The sequence below is a fragment of the Eleutherodactylus coqui genome, chromosome 4 (assembly GCF_035609145.1).
Source record: "Eleutherodactylus coqui strain aEleCoq1 chromosome 4, aEleCoq1.hap1, whole genome shotgun sequence".
In the NCBI taxonomy this organism is placed as follows: Eukaryota; Metazoa; Chordata; class Amphibia; order Anura; family Eleutherodactylidae; genus Eleutherodactylus; species Eleutherodactylus coqui.
The window spans coordinates 154,418,282-154,437,098 of NC_089840.1; the positions used below are offsets into that span (position 1 = coordinate 154,418,282).

Genomic DNA, 18,817 nt, shown 5'->3' on the forward strand with positions numbered 1-18,817 from the left:
GCTCATCTCTATTGCATACACGTTTCTCCAACCTTCCACCAGCAATTAAGCTATCTATAATACTGAGAGACACGATAGTGACATGGAAGGAAGCAAGGAAACTCTTTGGACTTTCCTACTTGTTGTCCAAGTCTATGCCGTTGATAGGCCATCCAGAATTCCCCAGAGGGCATGATGACAGAGTCTTTAAAGAGTGGCAAGAAAAAGGTTCAGCGGTAGCCCATCACTTCATGCATGAGAGAGAAAGCAGATGGCTCCATCCATCCGAGCTCAAGACTAAGTATAACATACCAGGGACACAATTCCTACAGATTGCGCAGGCAATTCAGTTTTGCAAGACTAGTCTTAGAGATCTCAGTAGAGAGGCGAGCAAAAGAGACTTTGATTCTATAATAGCACAGCCAACAGGAAGATCCTCACTATCTACACTACGAAGGGCAATAAAAAACAAAGTTCTGAAAATCGAAAAACACAAAATATTTTCGAGATGGGAAAACATAACACAAGACAAGGATATGGGAGAAACGATACTGAAGGGTTGGTCCAAAATCAGAGCCTGCCTGATCAGTGAGACCTGGAGGGAAACCTTCTTCAAAATTATGCATCATGCCATATATGGCTTTGATATTCCAGCATCTCCTTCATTCCCAGAGCGCATCACACAGTGCCCAAAATGTGGAACACCAGCCACAGATCTACTTCATGGCATATGGAGTTGTGCTCAGGTGCAGGTTTTCTGGAAGAAAATTATAAAGTATATACTGGATCAATGGAGAATAGTTATATCCAGGGAGATACAAACGGTAATCTTCAACAATGACGAGAGGACAGGGCCAGATGGATCTACTCCTCTAAAATTTCCTAGATTCATCCACATAGTTCTTCTAGTAGCGAAAAGACTTCTGCTCAAGCATTGGCTCCTGCAAACAATCCCAGGAATAACAGAGCTGGTAGCCCAATTTAAATTCCTATTAAACATTGAACGAGTGGAGACAGAGAGACACAAAGAAAAATCAGCAAAAACATTTTTCAAAAAATGGCAGATTTTCCTCCAATCACACTACACCGACCAAGAAATTAGAAAGATAGTGACGCCCTTTCAGTATACAACCTGGTACCTAATAGAGGAGGCTAGAGACTCTCTGGGAAGATTGAAAATCAGTAGAAGACAGGAAAATGGAACATACCGGAATGGAACATGAGACATAGGATAGAGTCTGGACGGGGACAGCAGGAGGAGAGGAGGTTAAAAATAATGAAAGTCCCCACTCCTGGTTATTTTCTTTTCCTTTTTATTTATATAGTTAATTTTTATTCATTTATTTATTATTATTATTTTTTTGTAACACACAGATATATAAAAAGATAATGGGAGGATTGATTGAAAGTGCCGAGTAAACTATAACAAGAAAATAGTACAAAGGATCAGTATGTTTAATATGTCATTGTATTTTTCCAAGATGTATTTTATTTGTATATTATTTTATTAAGATTAATAAAAAAAATTTTTGAATTGTATTGAAAAATATTTGCAAAAGTTTAAATTAAAAAGATGTTTGAAAAAAATAATTTGCGTGTCAAAACGCCATGTGACTGAGGCCTCGGGCAAAATAAAGACCAGGATGGTCTGATTGGCGTTCCTGGTTCATTGCATCTTGGTTTTGTCTGCTTTTCAGCATACTTCGTGGTGCGGTGGTAAGTTGTATATTTCTTTGCTCTTGTTTTCAGTGCATACCTCATCTAGTGGGTTTTATATAATAATTATAATTGGTTCATGGGTCCACGAATACACAAGTTCACAACTCATGTAAATAAAAGAAATCAAATCCAGACATAACTAAATGGCTATGTTATGCTTCCTCATGCTATATATATCACAGAGCCTCCTTAGGGATGGGCCGGGGCCACCCTACTTGGGTGTAACCAGGTGGATTATGGATAATTCTTTGGAACATCCATCTTCCTAGAAGTTAGGTAAGGCAACACGTTCCTTAGTGGTTAGCTTAAGTTTCTGGGATGGAAATCATGCTACCGTAACTGTGGGGGCTATGTAACATGAGGAAACAGTTGCAAAAGGGGGTATTTGTGAGAGAAGCTATACGATTTGATATCCTCCATTTTTATCTTAGAAGTTGCTCTTATCTTAGCCTTTAACTGTCTTTCCTTTGACTTATATTATTATTTCAATCACAAGAATGCATGGCTATTTACAGAATTCTTATAAGAAACACTTCCAATCGGTGACAGAAGTCCTGCCTCTAGAGAGAGACGTCGCACTTGTTGAATTCTTAATGACCAACGAGAATACATGAATTATAATAAATTATAATTATTACAAGTGAGGAATCTTCTAGCCTCGTTTCAAATGTCTTTGTATAAAATATCTCTGCGGATAGACAACTTCCTATCACATTCAAAGTGTGTGTGATTTGTAAGTTTCTTCGATCTTGAACATTACCTCTTTCCAATCCAATGTCGGGCCTCCTCCGACATCATCATTTCCCTCCACAGCTCCGATGTCGGGACAGGCCCGACACTGCAGTGCAGGAGTGCATCTGCACCTGATCATTAAAAACATTGGGTGCAGATGCACTCCTGCACTGATCCTCATCAAGGACCCCCGAGGAGAAGGCAGAAAGGGTTTTTAACCCTTTCTGCCTTCTCCTTTACACATTACATAGCGCTCAATTAGCGCTATGTAATGTAGATCGATTCTGGACGGCGATCATGTGACCGCCGGTGTTACCTGACCCCCAGAGGTCACATGAACGCTGAGCCAGGAGCCTGAAGGAAGAAAGCGAAAGTATTACTTCCGCATTCTGCCCAGCGATCATGTGACCGCTGGGTGCCACCTGACCCCAGCGGTCACATGATCGCCGAGCCAGCAGGCAGAAGGGAGAATGCGGAGGTATTACTTCCACATTCCCCCCACGGTGCAGTGAGCACCTGCACCCTCCTGAACTCTGTCAGATCAGGAGGGTGCAGGGAAAATGTATTTTTTCTCATCCATTCTCCCCAGCTGCAATTTATTTGGAGCTGGGGAGAATGGATGTGAAAAAATAAATGGATTGGAAAGGGTTAACATTTAATTTGACCACTTGAAAATATACCAACTAGTGAATATTTAGCTAACAGGTTCCCTTTAGGGTTCAGGTCCATAACCATGTTTTCACTGCATATCACGAGTGCGTTGCACGGTGAATACAGTCAGTTAAAGTCAATGGACTGTCATTAATCCATGCACACTAGCATGTGCACAATGTGTTTCTCGATGTGTAAGAGAAATGAATCTCAGCAAGCTCTATTTCTCTGCGTTCGTATGCAGCGTGAGCCCTATACATTGGTATAGGCAGTGATTTTTGTCCCAAAACCAAAGGGTCATTTTAAATTAAGAATAAAAAAAATAAGGGCTTTTTTTTACACAAATTCTGTGAATATGATACAGTTAAAGGGGTTGTCCCGCGAAAGCAAGTGGGGTTATACACTTCTGTATAGCCATATTAATGCACTTTGTAATGTACATTGTGCATTAAATATGAGCCAAACAGAAGTTATTCACTTACCTGTTCCGTTGCTAGCGTCCTCGTTTCCATGGTGCCGTCTAATTTTCAGCGTCTAATCGCCCGATTAGACGCGCTTGCACAGTCCGGTCTTCTTCTTTTCTGAATGGGGCCGCTCGTGCCGGAGAGCGGCTCCTTGTAGCTCCGCCCCGTCACGTGCCGATTCCAGCCAATCAGGAGGCTGGAATCGGCAATGGACCGCACAGAAGACCTGCGGTCCACCGAGGGAGAAGATCCTGGCGGCCATCTTCACAAGGTAAGTAAGAAGTCACCGGAGCGCGGGGATTCAGGTAAGCACTGTCCGTTTTTTTTTTTTAACCCCTGCATCGGGTTTGTCTCGCGCCGAACGGGGGGGGCTATTGAAAAAAAAAAAACCGTTTCGGCGCGGGACAACCCCTTTAAGCTGCTTACATACCTGTCTTAGGATCAGTTCAAGGTTTCCATCTCTCGGCTCCATATTTGGAGGAGAGAAACTGAAGTAAAGCATTGATTTCAATGGGGTTCCAAAAAATGGATAGCAAAAAGAAGGGAAAAACCATTCCATCAGGTTTCCTTATTTTTTTGGATGGAAAAAATAGTGCAGTCTGCAGCACAGGAATGATTACTGCTGGGACGTTTTTAAGGTGTCTTAGCGGCCGACAATCATCTTGTGTAAAAGGACCTTTAGAAGCACGCCCCTCACTGATGCACAGCTGATTCTCCAAGTTGTGAAGAGGGACACATGGGATACACCTCCGCTCACATACTTCCCCCTCAGTCAGTAATTAACTGCAGGAGTTACATGTTCCTATGTCAGAACATCATTTTTACAGCCATCATGAAGTAGAGACCAACAAGGGATTGGACACCATGAGAAGAGGAGTGGCGGGGGATAGAGCAGGGCCGATGTTATAATGGTGCAGCAGTAAACAGGTGAAGACAATAAAATGCAGCAAAAGAAAGACTTTTACTTCTGAACATTATTATATAGTAGATTAACGCAATGTTCGCTACACGTACATAAAAGGACTTAGAGGTATCTAAGCGGTCTGGCTATGCAGAAGTATCTAAACCGGATCCTCAAAGGTATCTAAGCCAGTCCAGCTGAGATATGTCCGCTCTGCAGAGGTATCTAAGACGGTCCGGCTCAGTTACGACCACTCTGCAGAGGTATCTAAGCCGGTCCGGCTCATATACGTCCGCTCTGCAGAGGTATCTAAGCAGGTCCAGCTGTGCAGAGGTATTTAAGCCAGTATGGCTTAGATATGTCCGCTCTACAGAGGTATCTAAGCAGGTCCAGCTGTGCAGAGGTATTCAAGCCAGTCCGGCTGTGCAGATGTATCTAAGCTGAAGCGGCTTAGATACGTCTGCTCTGGTCCGGCTTAGATACGTCCGCACTGTAGAGGTTTCTAAGCGGGTCCGGCTGTGCAGAGGTATCTAAGCCAGATCCGGCTTAGATATCTCTGCTGTGCAGATGTATCTCAGTAGATGGGACAATGTATTTAGATGGGACGAATATCAGGCAAACGATGCCCGACACTCGTCCCTGCAATTACCCGCTCACGTGCTTGGAAAAGTAATAATGTTTACTAATTGACAGAAACTTTTTACCTTTATGAGATCCGCAGCCTCCCAGTTTAAGTGGGGCCACAGAAAGGCACTATTAGGAGGCAGAGATTACAGCCGAGAGAAGAATCTAAAACATATGCATGCAAAAAAATAACAAGTGTCTGTGAGATTGTAAGGGGCTGAATCTCCCCCTTTAAGGCATTCACAGTGCTTCTTCTTTCCCTGGTGTGTCTTTCCTCAGTACTCTGTACTGTATTTATGATGGTACCTGTTTGCTTTGCGTACGGTAATTCTATATGCATTTTATTTTTGTCTTTTGATGGCTAGATGCCACTGTATTGTGGAGTCTGTCCTGCAGAGGAACTCCAACCTGGACGAAAAGTGGTTGAGCAGTGTGTTCCTGATAAAAACTGGTGTGTGCAGAGTGGAAATTGAAAGGTGCAGGGTCAGCGGAGTGTTGTGGGTCCGCAGGGTGTTGTGGGTGATCACTGAGTGATCAAGGGTCAGCAGAGTGTTTTGGGTCAGCCACTGAGTGTCTGAGTTTTGTCACCAGAAAAAGAGCAGCCTGTGCCCACATTACTGCAGAGCAGTACTGCCGACGGTAAGCCGGAGGTTTCATCAGTAACCAGCACCAGCATGAGTACAGCACTTGAGCAGAAAAAAAGTTGAGTATATCACCAAAGCCACCTGGTATATTTGATTGGTGACACAGAGACTTTACCTTACCATAGACTTACAGAGACTTTGCTTAACCCAAGCTGACAACATTCAAAGACTGTTAATCCTATATCATATGCACGTATAAAACATATATTCTACATTCTGTTGCCAGTTGCACCCCTGGAGTGGTTGCCAAATAAAAAAAAACTATTAATTGCAAGTGCTGCCCCAGCGTTACTGTCAACCATCCATCTGCAAATTGACAAGCTCACCATTTTGCATGGAGGGGCATTCGGATTTCTCCAGCAGTATTTTACTTCCTGAAAAACCATTCATGTCAGTGTGTCGAATTCGAGCTTCCAACATTCTGATCTGTACTTCCTTTTGGGCTACCTGCAGACCCTTAAAAGATAAAAATAAGGGTATTAGTATTCAGTTATTTGTAACTATAAAAAAAAAAGAAAAAAAAATACCTAGGAACCAACAGATAATGAAATTTCAGGTTTGGTACTGGTACATTCTGTCTCTACCAGAATTATGGGTGGAAACCTAGAGAGTGACGGGTGACACCCCCAAAGCTTGGCTTATGTCCTGATGTGCTAGGAGCTGCCCTGTGGTGTGTTTGTTGGGGTGAAGGGGCTCCTGCAGCAGCCGCTGTTGCTGTGCAGCCAGCAGAGATAGTGACAGCAGGGCCAGGACTGCAGATGGGAGCCACTTGGGAAAAGACACTACGTAGGCACCAGCGAGGACACTCACAGAGGGTCTGGGACCAGAGATGGTAGGGCCATGGGGCCAAAAACACTGCAACCAGTGGCAACATGGGAGGCCACCAAGAAAAGCAGTGAGAAGACAGGCGCTACCGGCGGGGACACTGACAGTGGCCTTCGGGAGCAGACCTAAAATGGCAGGCTGGCGGGGAGACTGACAGAGTGGTTCAGGAGGCAACCTGAAATGGAAGGCTGCCGGCAAGAGTAACTGCGGGGTCAGAAGCAGACCTGGAGGCCGATGGGGTAAGTGACAGCGGGGCCCACAACACGTGTGGGGTTCCAGGATGGACATTGCAGCCCAGCACAGGGTCTGGATCTGAGATGGCTGCAGCGCAGCCACAGACTGACAGAAGGCCCAAGACGAGATATGGCGCAAGCACACTGACAGCGCTGCTAGCAACACGCTAGCAGCTTAACAAGGAGCCAAGTAGGGCCGGGGCTACTGCTGTCAGATTGCGTCTGTGGAGAAATGTCAGGTAGCCAATCGGCAGCTGTGGGCGTTCCCTAAAAACTCCTCCAGCACAGTCCCAGGTCTCCACTCATAGTTCCGGTGGAGACAAGACAAGGCAGCAGTACCTTCAGGTTCTACGTAATTTATGCAACAGACAAATTTGCCTCAGAGTCCATATGTTTTACATGCAGATTTTGCTGTGGATTCATTGTAGAATTGCTGTGGATTTGCAAAGAGTGAAAACTGTAGCAATTCCATAGCAAAATTTGCATGCAAGGCCAGGGATTTCTCTGTCATAAAATTACATGATGTATGAATCCACTCTAAGGCCTTAGTCAGATGGGCGTTTTTTGCCGCGATTTGCGCATGCGCATGCGTCCGGCGATTTTATAAAACCATTGCTTTGCAATGGTATCGAACACATGAGCGCTTTTTATGCGCTCGTCCGATAAATTATAGAACAGAAATCGCAGATCGCACCTATCTGCGATCTGCGATTCCTGTTCTCTTCTCTATATGCGCTCAATGGGGCCGGCAGCAGCAGCGCCGACCCCATTGAGAACATATAGAAGACAAATCCTTCTTCTCTTCCACAGCTGTTACAGCTGTGGCAGAGAAGAACGATGTTTGCCCATTGAATTCAATGGAGCCGGCAATACAGCCGACTCCATTGAAAGCAATGGGCTGCCGGCGTGCGCGGGATGAATTGTCAGGAAGGGCTTAAATATATAAGCCCTTCCCTGCAATTCATCCAGAAAAGTGTTACAATAAAAAATATATACATACTCACCTGCTCCCGGCAGCCGGAGTTCCGTGCGGCCGGCCTGCAGTGAGTGTGAAGGGGGTGTGAGTCAGACCTGCCCCCTGATTGGCTCATCGCTGATAATCGTCCCAACTCGATTATTAAATTCTATGCACAAAAGAATTAGCATCCAAATTTTACGTACGTAATTAGAGATGAGCGAGCACCAAAATGCTCAGGTGCTCGTTACTCGAGACGAAATTTTCGCAATGCTCGAGGGTTCGTTTCGAGTAACGAACCCCATTGAAGTCAATGGGCGACCCGAGCATTTTTGTATATCGCCGATGCTCGCTAAGGTTTTCGTTTGTGAAAATCTGGGCAATTCAAGAAAGTGATGGGAACGACACAGCAACGGATAGGGCAGGCAAGGGGCTACATGTTGGGCTGCATCTCAAGTTCCCAGGTCCCACTATTAAGCCACAATAGCGGCAAGAGTGCCCCCCCCCCCGCACTGTCAGCGTAAAGATCGTTCTCCTCTGCCATAGCTGTAACAGCTGTGGCAGAGAAGAACGATGTTTGCCCATTGAATTCAATGGAGCCAGCAATACAGCAGGTTCCACTGAAAGCAATGGGCTGCCGGCGATCGCAGGATGAATTGTTGGGAAGGGGTTAAATATATAAGCCCTTCCCTGCAATTCATCCAGAAATGTGTTACAATAAAAATATATACCGGCGTATAAGGCGACGGGGCGTATAAGATGACCCCCCAACTGTCACCTTATACGCCGGCAATACAGTGGAGCAAAGAATAAAAATCATTACTCACTTCTTCTGACGTTCTGCGCCGCTCCTGCAGGCTGTCGCTCCCTCCTGGTCCACGGCAGAACATTGCTTTCTGGACGTAGGGCTTGAAATCCCCGCCTCCAGAAACACAGCCAATCACAGCCATTCAATGGCATCATTGTCATTGGCTGTGATTGGCTGAAGGCACGTGTGTTTCTGGAGGTGGGGATTTAAAGCCCTTCGCAGAGAAATCAATGCTCTGCCGGGAACCAGGAGGGAGCGACAGCCTGCAGCAGCGCCGCAGAACGTCAGAAGAAGTAAGTAATGATTTTTATTCTTTGCTCCACTGTATTGCCGGCGTATAAGGTGACAGTTGGGGGGTCGCCTTATACGCCGGTATATATTTTTATTGTAACACATTTCTGGATGAATTGCAGGGAAGGGCTTATATATTTAACCCCTTCCCGACAATTCATCCCCGCGCTCGCCGGCAGCCCATTGCTTTCAGTGGAACCTGCTGTATTGCTGGTTCCATTGAATTCAATGGGCAAACATCGTTCTTCTCTGCCACAGCTGTAACAGCTGTGGCAGATAAGAAGGATTTGTCTTCTATATGTTCTCAATGGGGTAGGCGCTGCTGCCGCCGGCCCCATTGAGCGCATATAGAGAAGATTTATGGCCTTAAGAAGGACCGTTGGGGTTCTTGAAACCTAAAATGCTCCTAACACTCTCCCTATAGCAGCTCCACCAAGATACCACTTTCCCTGAACTAATGTCAGAATGCATCTGTGGCGAGCCGCGGGAGGGGCAGATTTTAGTACTCGGGTGACACCTAACCTAATCTCGCCAGCCACTCACTGCAGGGGGGTGGTATAGGGCTTGAACGTTGCAGGGGGAAGTTGTAATGCCTTCCCTGTCTTTCAATTGGCAAGAAGAGCGCGCAAATTTCTCAGGGAAGAAAATGAAAGTAACACGAACACCGCGTGGTACTCGTTACGAGTAATGAGCATCTCGAACACCCTAATATTCGAACGAGTATCAAGCTCGGACGAGTATGCTCGCTCATCTCTATACATAATCTAATTTTCTTACTTGAAATTTAGCATGGGCATTGATTATTATGTCATAAATAGGAAAAGCTAATGGGTCCCAACTCGATTATTCAATTCTAAGCGCAAAATAATTAGCGTCCAAATTTTGCATAAAGAATTTAATTCTCCAACTTCCCGATGTCGTAGAAACATGAAATTTGGCATGAGCATTGATAATGTCATAAATAGGAAAAGTTAATGGGTCCCAACTCGATTATTCAATTCTATGCACAAAAGAATCAGCATCCAAATTTTACGTACGTAATATAATTTTCTTACTTGAAATTTAGCACGGGCATTGATTATTATGTCATACATAGGAAAAGTTAATGGGTCCCAACTCGATTATTCAGTTCTAAGCGCAAAAGAATTAGCATCCAAATTTTACATACGGAATCTAATTCTCTCACTTCCCGATGTTAGAGAAACTTGAAATTTGGCACAAGCATTGATTATGTCATACATAGGAAAAGTTAATGGGTCCCAACTCGATTGTTCAATTTTATGTGCAAAAGAATTAGCATCCAAATTTTACGTACGGAATGTAATTTTCTCACTTTCCGGTGTCATAAAAACGGGAAATTTGGCACGAGCATTGATTATGTCATAAATATGAAAAGTTAATGGGTCCCAACTCGATTATTCAATTCTAAGCGCAAAAGAATTAGCGTCCAAATTTTACGTACGGAATCTAATTCTCTCACTTCCAGGTGTCATAGAAACTTGAAATTTGGCATGGGCATTGATTGTGTCATATATTGGAAAAGTTAATGGGTCCCAACTTGATTATTCAATTCTATGCGCAAAAGAATTAGCGTCCAAATATTACGTACATAATCTAATTTTCTTACTTGAAATTTAGCACGGGCATTGATTATTTTGTCATACATAGGAAAAGTTAATGGGTCCCAACTCGATTATTCAATTCTAAGCGCAAAAGAATTAGTGTCCAAATTTTACATACGGAATCTAATTCTCTCACTTCCCGATGTTAGAGAAACTTGAAACGAGCATTGATTATGTCATACATAGGAAAAGTTAATGGGTCCCAAATCGATTGTTCAATTTTATATGCAAAAGAATTAGCGTCCACATTTTACGTACAAAATCTAATTCTCCCACTTCTTAGTGTAATAGAAACGGGAAATTTGGCACGAGCATTGATTATGTCATAAATAGGAAAAGCTAATGGGTCCCAACTCGACTATTCAATTCTAAGCGCAAAAGAATTACCATCTGAATTTTACGTACGGAATCTAATTCTCTCACTTCCCGTTATCGTAGAAACATTAAATTTGCCATGAGCATTGATTATGTCATAAATAGGAAAAGGTAATGGGTCCCAACTCGATTATTTAATTCTAGCGCAAAAGAATTACCATCGAAATTTTACGTACATAATCTAAATCTCTCACTTCCCAATGTCATAGAAACATGAAATTTGCCATAAGCATTAAATATGTCATAAATAGGAAAAGTTAATGGGTCCCAACTCGATTATTCAATTCTAAGTGAAAAAGAATTAGCGTCCAAATTTTACGTACGCAATCTAATTCTCTCACTTCCTGATGTCATTTTATATAAGGAAACATTGCATGGTTACCTCCCGTGGTGTTTCCTGGGTAACACAGAGAACTATGCAAAATGGTGAACATATGTTTTTCCTCGGTATCTCTAAAGTAACCACGACTTCATAAGATTTTTCATTTGAACACCAGATAAACACCAGTACCAAATTAACTCGGGCGAAGCCGGGTATATCAGCTAGTAGTTAATAAAGAACAATTGCCAAGAACTGTAACTACTAACACTATGTGTGGCTGCACTGAGAACACTCCAGCCAAGAGGAGTATATGTTACAGTCCTAATAACAGACTGGGCGGGTGCTATATCCCCCAATGAACGTGACGAGAAACTGATTTTATGATGTCATACCAAAAAATCCTGTTTTCTCATCTGTATCATTGGGGGACACAGCAAGACCATAGGACATTCCAAACAACTACCCAAGGGGGTGGGAAAATATAAGAAGCTGCATGTGTAAAGAAGCGCAATAAGCACTTCAACTGCGGCTAGCGTTAAAGGATGGCCCGACATCTAGCATGCTCGGAGATAGAGCATAAAGGGCCAGAGAAACAGTCCCATCTATCCACTGGGAAAGAGCTCCCTACGAGGAGCTTCCAAGGAGCCACCTGCTGTCTGAGTAATATGTGCTGTAACACAGCCAGATGATATGACATCCTTGGCACTGTAACCCTGTACTGCCATGGAGTGGAATTATTACAAGGAGCCCACCTCGGAGTCCAAGGACACGACTTGTGTTGTCAGGAGGACCAGCAGAGGGCTAGAACGACTGAAAAATGCCATTAGAGGTAATCTTGTGCAGTCAGACAGAGCTACCTGTGACTGGCGCATCCCTGGGACGAGTCGCCATCGACAAAGGTGGCAACCAAAAAAGTCCTCACTGCAGCGGATAACGAACTTGTCTGATGAAAAAACGACCATAGAAAAGTCTGCCTGATAGAGCCTTTTGCCCGGAAGGTAGGCTGGTAGCCAAGGTGAGCTATTCGTGACCACAGGGCATGAAATAAATTCGGCTGTAACACCTTCTATACAAATAGGCATCCAGAAAAGAGCTGTGGTGTCATCAGCGGTAATTGAGCTGAAAACTTCAACCAGATTGACAGCTAAAAGTCCCTAGTGCTCTGAAAAGCAGCCTCCACCAAAATCCAGACTGTAAATGCTGCCTTCAGTCCCGCCATGAAGAAGGAAGTGGATGGATTCCAGAAGCCAAAAAAAAAAGACCGCTTGTGGTTCCCAATCTTATCCCATTGGAGTCGCACGATGACTATGGCTAGAAAACTGGAAGTGAGAGGCTCACGTTTCCCTGAGTCGACTGTCTTGAGGCAGTCATACAGGTAGATGACTACCGTCAGAATGTGGTGTACAAAGAACACCGGCACCACTGGCCGGCCCAAGGCTGCAAAGCGAAGCCCCAAGAGGTTCTTCAGCCAGCCCCAGCCAGACAGACTGTCGTTAAACGATCGTACTGCTGTAGAATGGTAAGAAAGGAGCAGCCCACTGAAACTGTGACAATGTCCACAGCATCCACCTTCTGCATTAAGCCTATGGGTTTTCTAAGAAGACCAGCTTTGTGAATGGTAACTGGGCAGTCAACTAGGTTTGGCCTTTTACAAGATATCAGAGCAAGCGCATGACTCTAATCAGGCATTAGAAAGACTGATGTTACGGCAAGGTTACACAACACGTGAATCTTGCTGGGCGCCCTGTAGAAAACATTAGGAGTAGGGAGGGACGAGCGCTAAGAATCGAAAGCAGTATAAGCGTATCCTGTTCCATGGCTAACTGCAAGCAACAGTGCAGGAGGATCGCTGCATGCTTCCGGATCCATTTCATTGAAATGCAATAGCTATCAGACAGCGCTGTATAAGGCGAAGTCCGAAAACTGAACCAGACCTGTGCTGAGCAGAAAACTCACATCACCAGTGTCTCCCCGCCATACTGTTTGTAGAGGGCCTGCGCCAACCGAGAGGACCTTGAAAAATGACATTGAGGGAACAGTAGGAGAGGTGATGGAGGAAAAGGATTATTCTTACCTCCTGTATACTCACGCCTCTTCCAGAAGATCCTGCAGAGATTCATCCCCGGCCACGAAGAACTTCCGTCATGGCTTACATCTTCAGCAGTGTTCCCCACCGCACTCGCCGTCACAGAGGATAGGATTTGCTCCAGCGTGGGGAACCCTATAGCTGGCGAGCATCGATCTAATGCGCACAGGCATGGTTGAGCCACCTTTTCTTCTTTCGGTCAGCCGGAACAGCATGGCGGAGACACTGTACTGTTTGCCCTTCCTGTGGGAGACAGGGAGGCCGGGGAAAAGCCCTGCCTCCCTGTATTTCCACAAACTACGCCTTCCTTCCACTAAACATTAAGCTAAAACTGAGCTAGCTTGGTGCTTGTGGGAGGGGTATAGCTAGTAGGAAGAGTTAAGACTTTTATGCTTAGTGTCTCCTCCTAGTGTCAGAAGCTATACCCAAGGTCTTGCTGAGTCCCCCAATGATATGGACAAGTAACATGGTTTACAAATTTCAGAAATTGACAAATGATTATTTGCGGATTTGTTGCAGACATTTTCAAAAAGAAATTTGACTAGTGTGCACTTACCCTTTAAATGAATTCAAACATGGCAGATTTGTTGCAGAAATCTTTGAGATGGTCTCATTTATCGGAATAGAGCTTGCAGAAATTCATGTGAATGTTGCAGAAACAACTCCACTCACATAAAAACGTCTACAACTAGTCTTTCATGTGTAAATTCACCCTGAAACTCCCTTCTCTTTGATCAATCTAGAAATAATTTAATGGAAATAAAAGCTACCCATTGTAATATGTGCCATTAAATTAAATTTGTTGCTAATTGAGCAAATAAGTAGAGAGCATAAATTAGAAAAAAAAAAAGGTAAACAAAGGAGTGGTGAAATTCTACCCGCCATGTACTAGAGGGATTTAAATTACAGATAACTGGACATTTTTTTTTTTTAACAAAGATTAGAGTTACAATTGTCTGTTGTACATTACTTGCTAATCAGCACCCGGTATTTAAAAGACATTGGGCAAGGAGTAGAGAAATGAAAAAAAAAGGGTAAAGCCCCAGCCTGGATGAGCTTCTGAATTACTATGTAAACTACACCTATTTTGGCTCCATATTGAACAATTATTTAACAAAATCTTATCTGGCTTTCTCTTTCCCATGAACTCGACAATTATTACAATTTCGAAAGAAGGAAAAAATTTATACTATCAGGGGTCTTTAACACGGGTGCTGCAATTTTTCGGCCGGCCTTATCACGGCCATGGCTTGACCGAAAATCACATAAATGAGAGGCAGCTGTGACCAAGTGATGGCTGCATCTCCCAATTATTCGCCTGATCAGATGGCCCGGGTCTGGCGAGTATACATTGAGCCCAGGATACCGGTGGGCGGAAGGAGAGAGTTTACCTCTGCTAAACTCCCACCCCCTTCCTTCCCCCTATCTGCCCCTTGCAGGCTGTCTGCAATGGGAGGGGATGGGATGGGGTGGGAGCTAGTGCTGCTAGACTCCCGACCCCCTCAATTTTTCAGCAGCTCCCATAGGCTCCCATAGGAGTCTATGGGACCGTCTGCTGTATTCCGGACGGAAGATAGTTGTAGAACTCGTGCGAGATTTGTGAATTGCAAGACACACAAATATCACATGAATATTAATCCCATTCTTTTGAATTAAGTCATATACATTAGAGATCCTTTTCCACGTTGCAGAAAAAATCACGACACGTTTTATCTTTGCACGTTCCTCGGAATACATCACCCATTATTTTCAATGGGACAGGAAAACACGAACATATGAGGTTTCCCATTGAAAACAATGGGAAACACTTGCTGATTCTCCGACGCGGAGAATATATATAGCAATACTAGCTGATATACCCGACTTCGCCTGAGTTAATTTGGTACTGGTGTTTATCTGGTGTTCACACAGAAAATCTTATGAAGTCGTGGTTACTTTAGAGATACTGAGGAAAAACATATGTTCCCCATTTTGCATAGTTCTCTGCGTTACCCAGGAAACCCCACGTGGAAGCAACCATGCGATCTTTCCTTTATATAAAATGACATCAGGAAGTGAGAGAATTAGATTACGTACATAAAATTTGGACACTAATTCTTTTGCGCTTAGAATTGAATAATCGACTTGGGACCCATTAACTTTTCATACTTAGGACACAATCAATGCTTGTGCCAAATTTCATGTTTCTATGACATTGGGAAGTGAGACATTTAGATTATGTAATAAAATTTGGATGCTAATTCTTTTGCACATAGAACTGAATAATGGAGTTGGGACCCATTAGTTTTTCCTATTTATGACATAATCAATGCTCGTGCCAAATTTCCCGTTTCTATGAGACCGGAAAGTGAGAAAAATACATTCCGCACGTAAAAATTCGACGCCAATTCTTTTGCACATAGAATTGAATAATCGAGTTGGGACCCATTAGCTTTTCCTATTTATGATATAATCAATGCTCGTGCCAAATTTCCTGTTTCTATGACACCGGAAAGTGAAAAAATTACATTCCGCACGTAAAATTTCGACGCAAATTCTTTTGCGCTAGAATTGAATAATCGAGTTGGGACCCATTAGCTTTTCCTTTTTTTGACATAATCAATGCTCATGCCAAATTTCACGTTTCTATGACACCGGAAAGTGAGAAAATTAGATTCCGTACGTAAAAATTGAACGCTAATTCTTTTGCGCATAGAATTGAATAATGGAGTTGGGACCCATTAGCTTTTCCTATTTATGACATAATCAATGTTCGTGCCAAATTTCCCGTTTCTATGACACCGGAAAGTGAAGAAATTACATTCCGCACATAAAATTTGGACGCTAATTCTTTTGCGCATACAATTGAATAATGGAGTTGGGACCCATTCGCTTTACCTATTTATGACATAATCAATGCTCGTGCCAAATTTCACGTTTCTATGACACCGGAAAGTGAAAAAATTACATTCCGCACGTAAAATTTCGATGCCAATTCTTTTACGCTAGAATTGAATAATCGAGTTGGGACCTATGAACTTTTCCTATTTATGACATAATCAATGCTCGTGCCAAATTTCCTATTTCTATGACACCGGAAAGTGAAGAAATTACATTCCGCACGTAAAATTTGGACGCTAATTCTTTTGCGCATAGAATTGAATAATCGAGTTGGGACCCATGAGCTTTTCCTATTTATGACATAATCAATGCTCGTGCCAAATTTGCCGTTTCGGGGCAGAGCCTGCCGCGGAGCAAGATGGCCGCTTAAGTCGGGAGCTCCATCCGCACGGCACCCTAGAGGGTCTATTTGCTCAGCTACCAGACGCAAATAATGAGGAGAGCTACGAAGGAGAGGACCGAAGACCAACCCTGCACACCCCGAACAGCGAAAAATCAAGCAGGCATGCAGCGCTACCTGAAGGAGCGCGGCTCCCGCTTTCCACACCCGTCTGTCAAGATGGCGCCGGCGGCAGAAGCTGCTGCATCAAACAGTAAGGCTGGAGGGGGAGAGCTCTCCTCAGATGAAGAGGACTCATGTGGGGTCTCGAGGGGATTTATGAGGGAGCTGCTTGCTAGTGCTTTGAACCCCATAATCGCTGACCTTTCTGAAATCCAGGAGGATGTCAAGCAGATGGGGCGCAGAGTGGAGGAGCTGGAGTCTGTGACGGCCTCCGTTTCCACACATGCGATCGCTTTGGAGAAAATTCAAAGGGAACATCATGATAGCATAAACCGAGCTCTCATATCACAAGAAGATCTCGAGAACCGTAATAGGAGGTGTAATTTGAGGTTCAAGGGCCTGCCGGAGTCCTGGGCTACTGAGTCACTTACCAAGGTAGTCTCCGAAATTTTTCAGCAGCTACTAGGTACTGAGAGAGCCACATCAATAAAAATAGAGAGAATACACAGGGCTCTTAGACCGACACCTGCGCCCTCTGAGCCCCCCCCGTGACGTCATATGTAAACTGCTTTCTTTCCAAGACACTGCTCTGATTCTAAAAACAGCAAGGACTTGCAAAGAACTTAAGTACGGGGAAACACACTTTCAAATTTTCCAGGATCTCTCTCCTACTACCTTGGTGAAGCGCCGATTACTCCGCCCGCTCTTGGAAGCCTTAAGAGCAAAGAACATCCGCTATTCTTGGCTGTTCCCTTTTGGCATCAACATAGCCGGTAAAGGGAGAAGGCTGCTAGTTCGCTCCCCAGAGGATCTACAGACCTGCTGGGAGCATCTGGAGCTTGAACCGATAGATCTGCCCTCCTGGATACCTCGACTAACACTACCTGAGCCGTGGCAGGTGGCAAGCAACCCTAAGTCGCCGAAAGCGAAAAAGAAAAAGGCAAAAGAACCCACTGCTACTCTGGACACTTGATAGCATAAGAGGTGGCTGTATTCTTATATCGGACCAGCGGACCTAGTTTTAGAACGGTCCCGAGTGGATGCCGGAGGACTTTCCCACTGAATGCATCCTCCTCTGCGATGTTGGTTGGTTCCCCTGTCGGGAATCTTATTCTTCTCCTTCACCTTTTCTGTTGTTTATGCAGACGGGTGACACAATTTTGTGTTTTGTATGATGTCTACTACCTTAGAGTAATTAGAATAATCATATGCTATGTTATACCCCTGTTCACAAAATGTTTCTCCTCTAAAAGCTGAGACGTGCACAGCTCTAAGTTATAAAGTTTTTGATTTATGGACCCATGGGGCGCCTGACGGATCAGGCTGATTTCATAGTTGCCTACACCTCAGTGTTGGAGGCCTAGACAACTCGCCCCCCCCCCCCTCCTTTCCTTTCCTCTGTCTCCCGTGGCTGGTTTGATCCAGGGTTTGAAACCAGGACTGCCGACCCGGGGGATAGTTTCACAACCCATCTACGTATCCCCTCCGATACGTATTTATTGTTCTTATTGTTGTCTGTCTTATCCCTCTTGCCTTTCCCTTCCGTCTCTCTTCCTTCCCCCCTTTTTCCCTATCCACCACCTGATCTTGGTACGCCTTCAATCTCTAGAATTTGCAGATTGGTATAGGTTATTGGTGTTTAACGTTTTTCTTGTTATCTTTCCCCTTTCACGTTTGACTAGAGAAAGAGAAAAGGTCAGCTCTCCTTCAGGGACGCAATGGATGAGGTAACCCGAATCACCACACTAAATGTGAATGGCCTTAATTCCCCTGCTAAGAGACATCACATTGCAGTACTTCTGAAAAGGTATGGATCGAGGGTTGTTTTCTTGCAGGAGACCCACTTCAGGGGAGATAGATGCCTGTCTTTACCGGGCAAACAGTTCCCCCTTGCGTATCACAATGCGCACCCCTCGTCTGCTTCAAAGGGTGTTACCATCTTGCTACACAAATCTCTTACCTTCACCTGTGAGGGGCGCTACGCGGACGAGGAAGGCAGGGCTCTATTTCTAAAGGGTGTTCTTAATAATAATAAAGTAACTCTAGCAAATATTTACGCCCCAAACACTAACCAGATACCATGGCTGGTGAAACAGTTGGAGGCTTTAAGACATTTTGCCAGCGGCCAGATAATATTGGGAGGAGATCTTAACCTCACGATGTGCCCCCTATTGGACTCTTCGGAGGGCAAATCCCGAATATCT

At 44.2% G+C, this 18,817-nt stretch overlaps 1 protein-coding gene across 1 annotated transcript in view; it reads right to left on the reverse strand.

Annotated features, from left to right (window-relative positions):
• Positions 1-18,817, reverse strand: part of LOC136626544 (kinesin-like protein KIF21B) — a 2,048,083-nt gene that overhangs the window by 1,048,541 nt on the left and 980,725 nt on the right. The window contains 1 exon segment of the mRNA XM_066601598.1: positions 6,033-6,170. Within this exon segment, the coding sequence (XP_066457695.1) occupies positions 6,033-6,170 (138 nt within the window).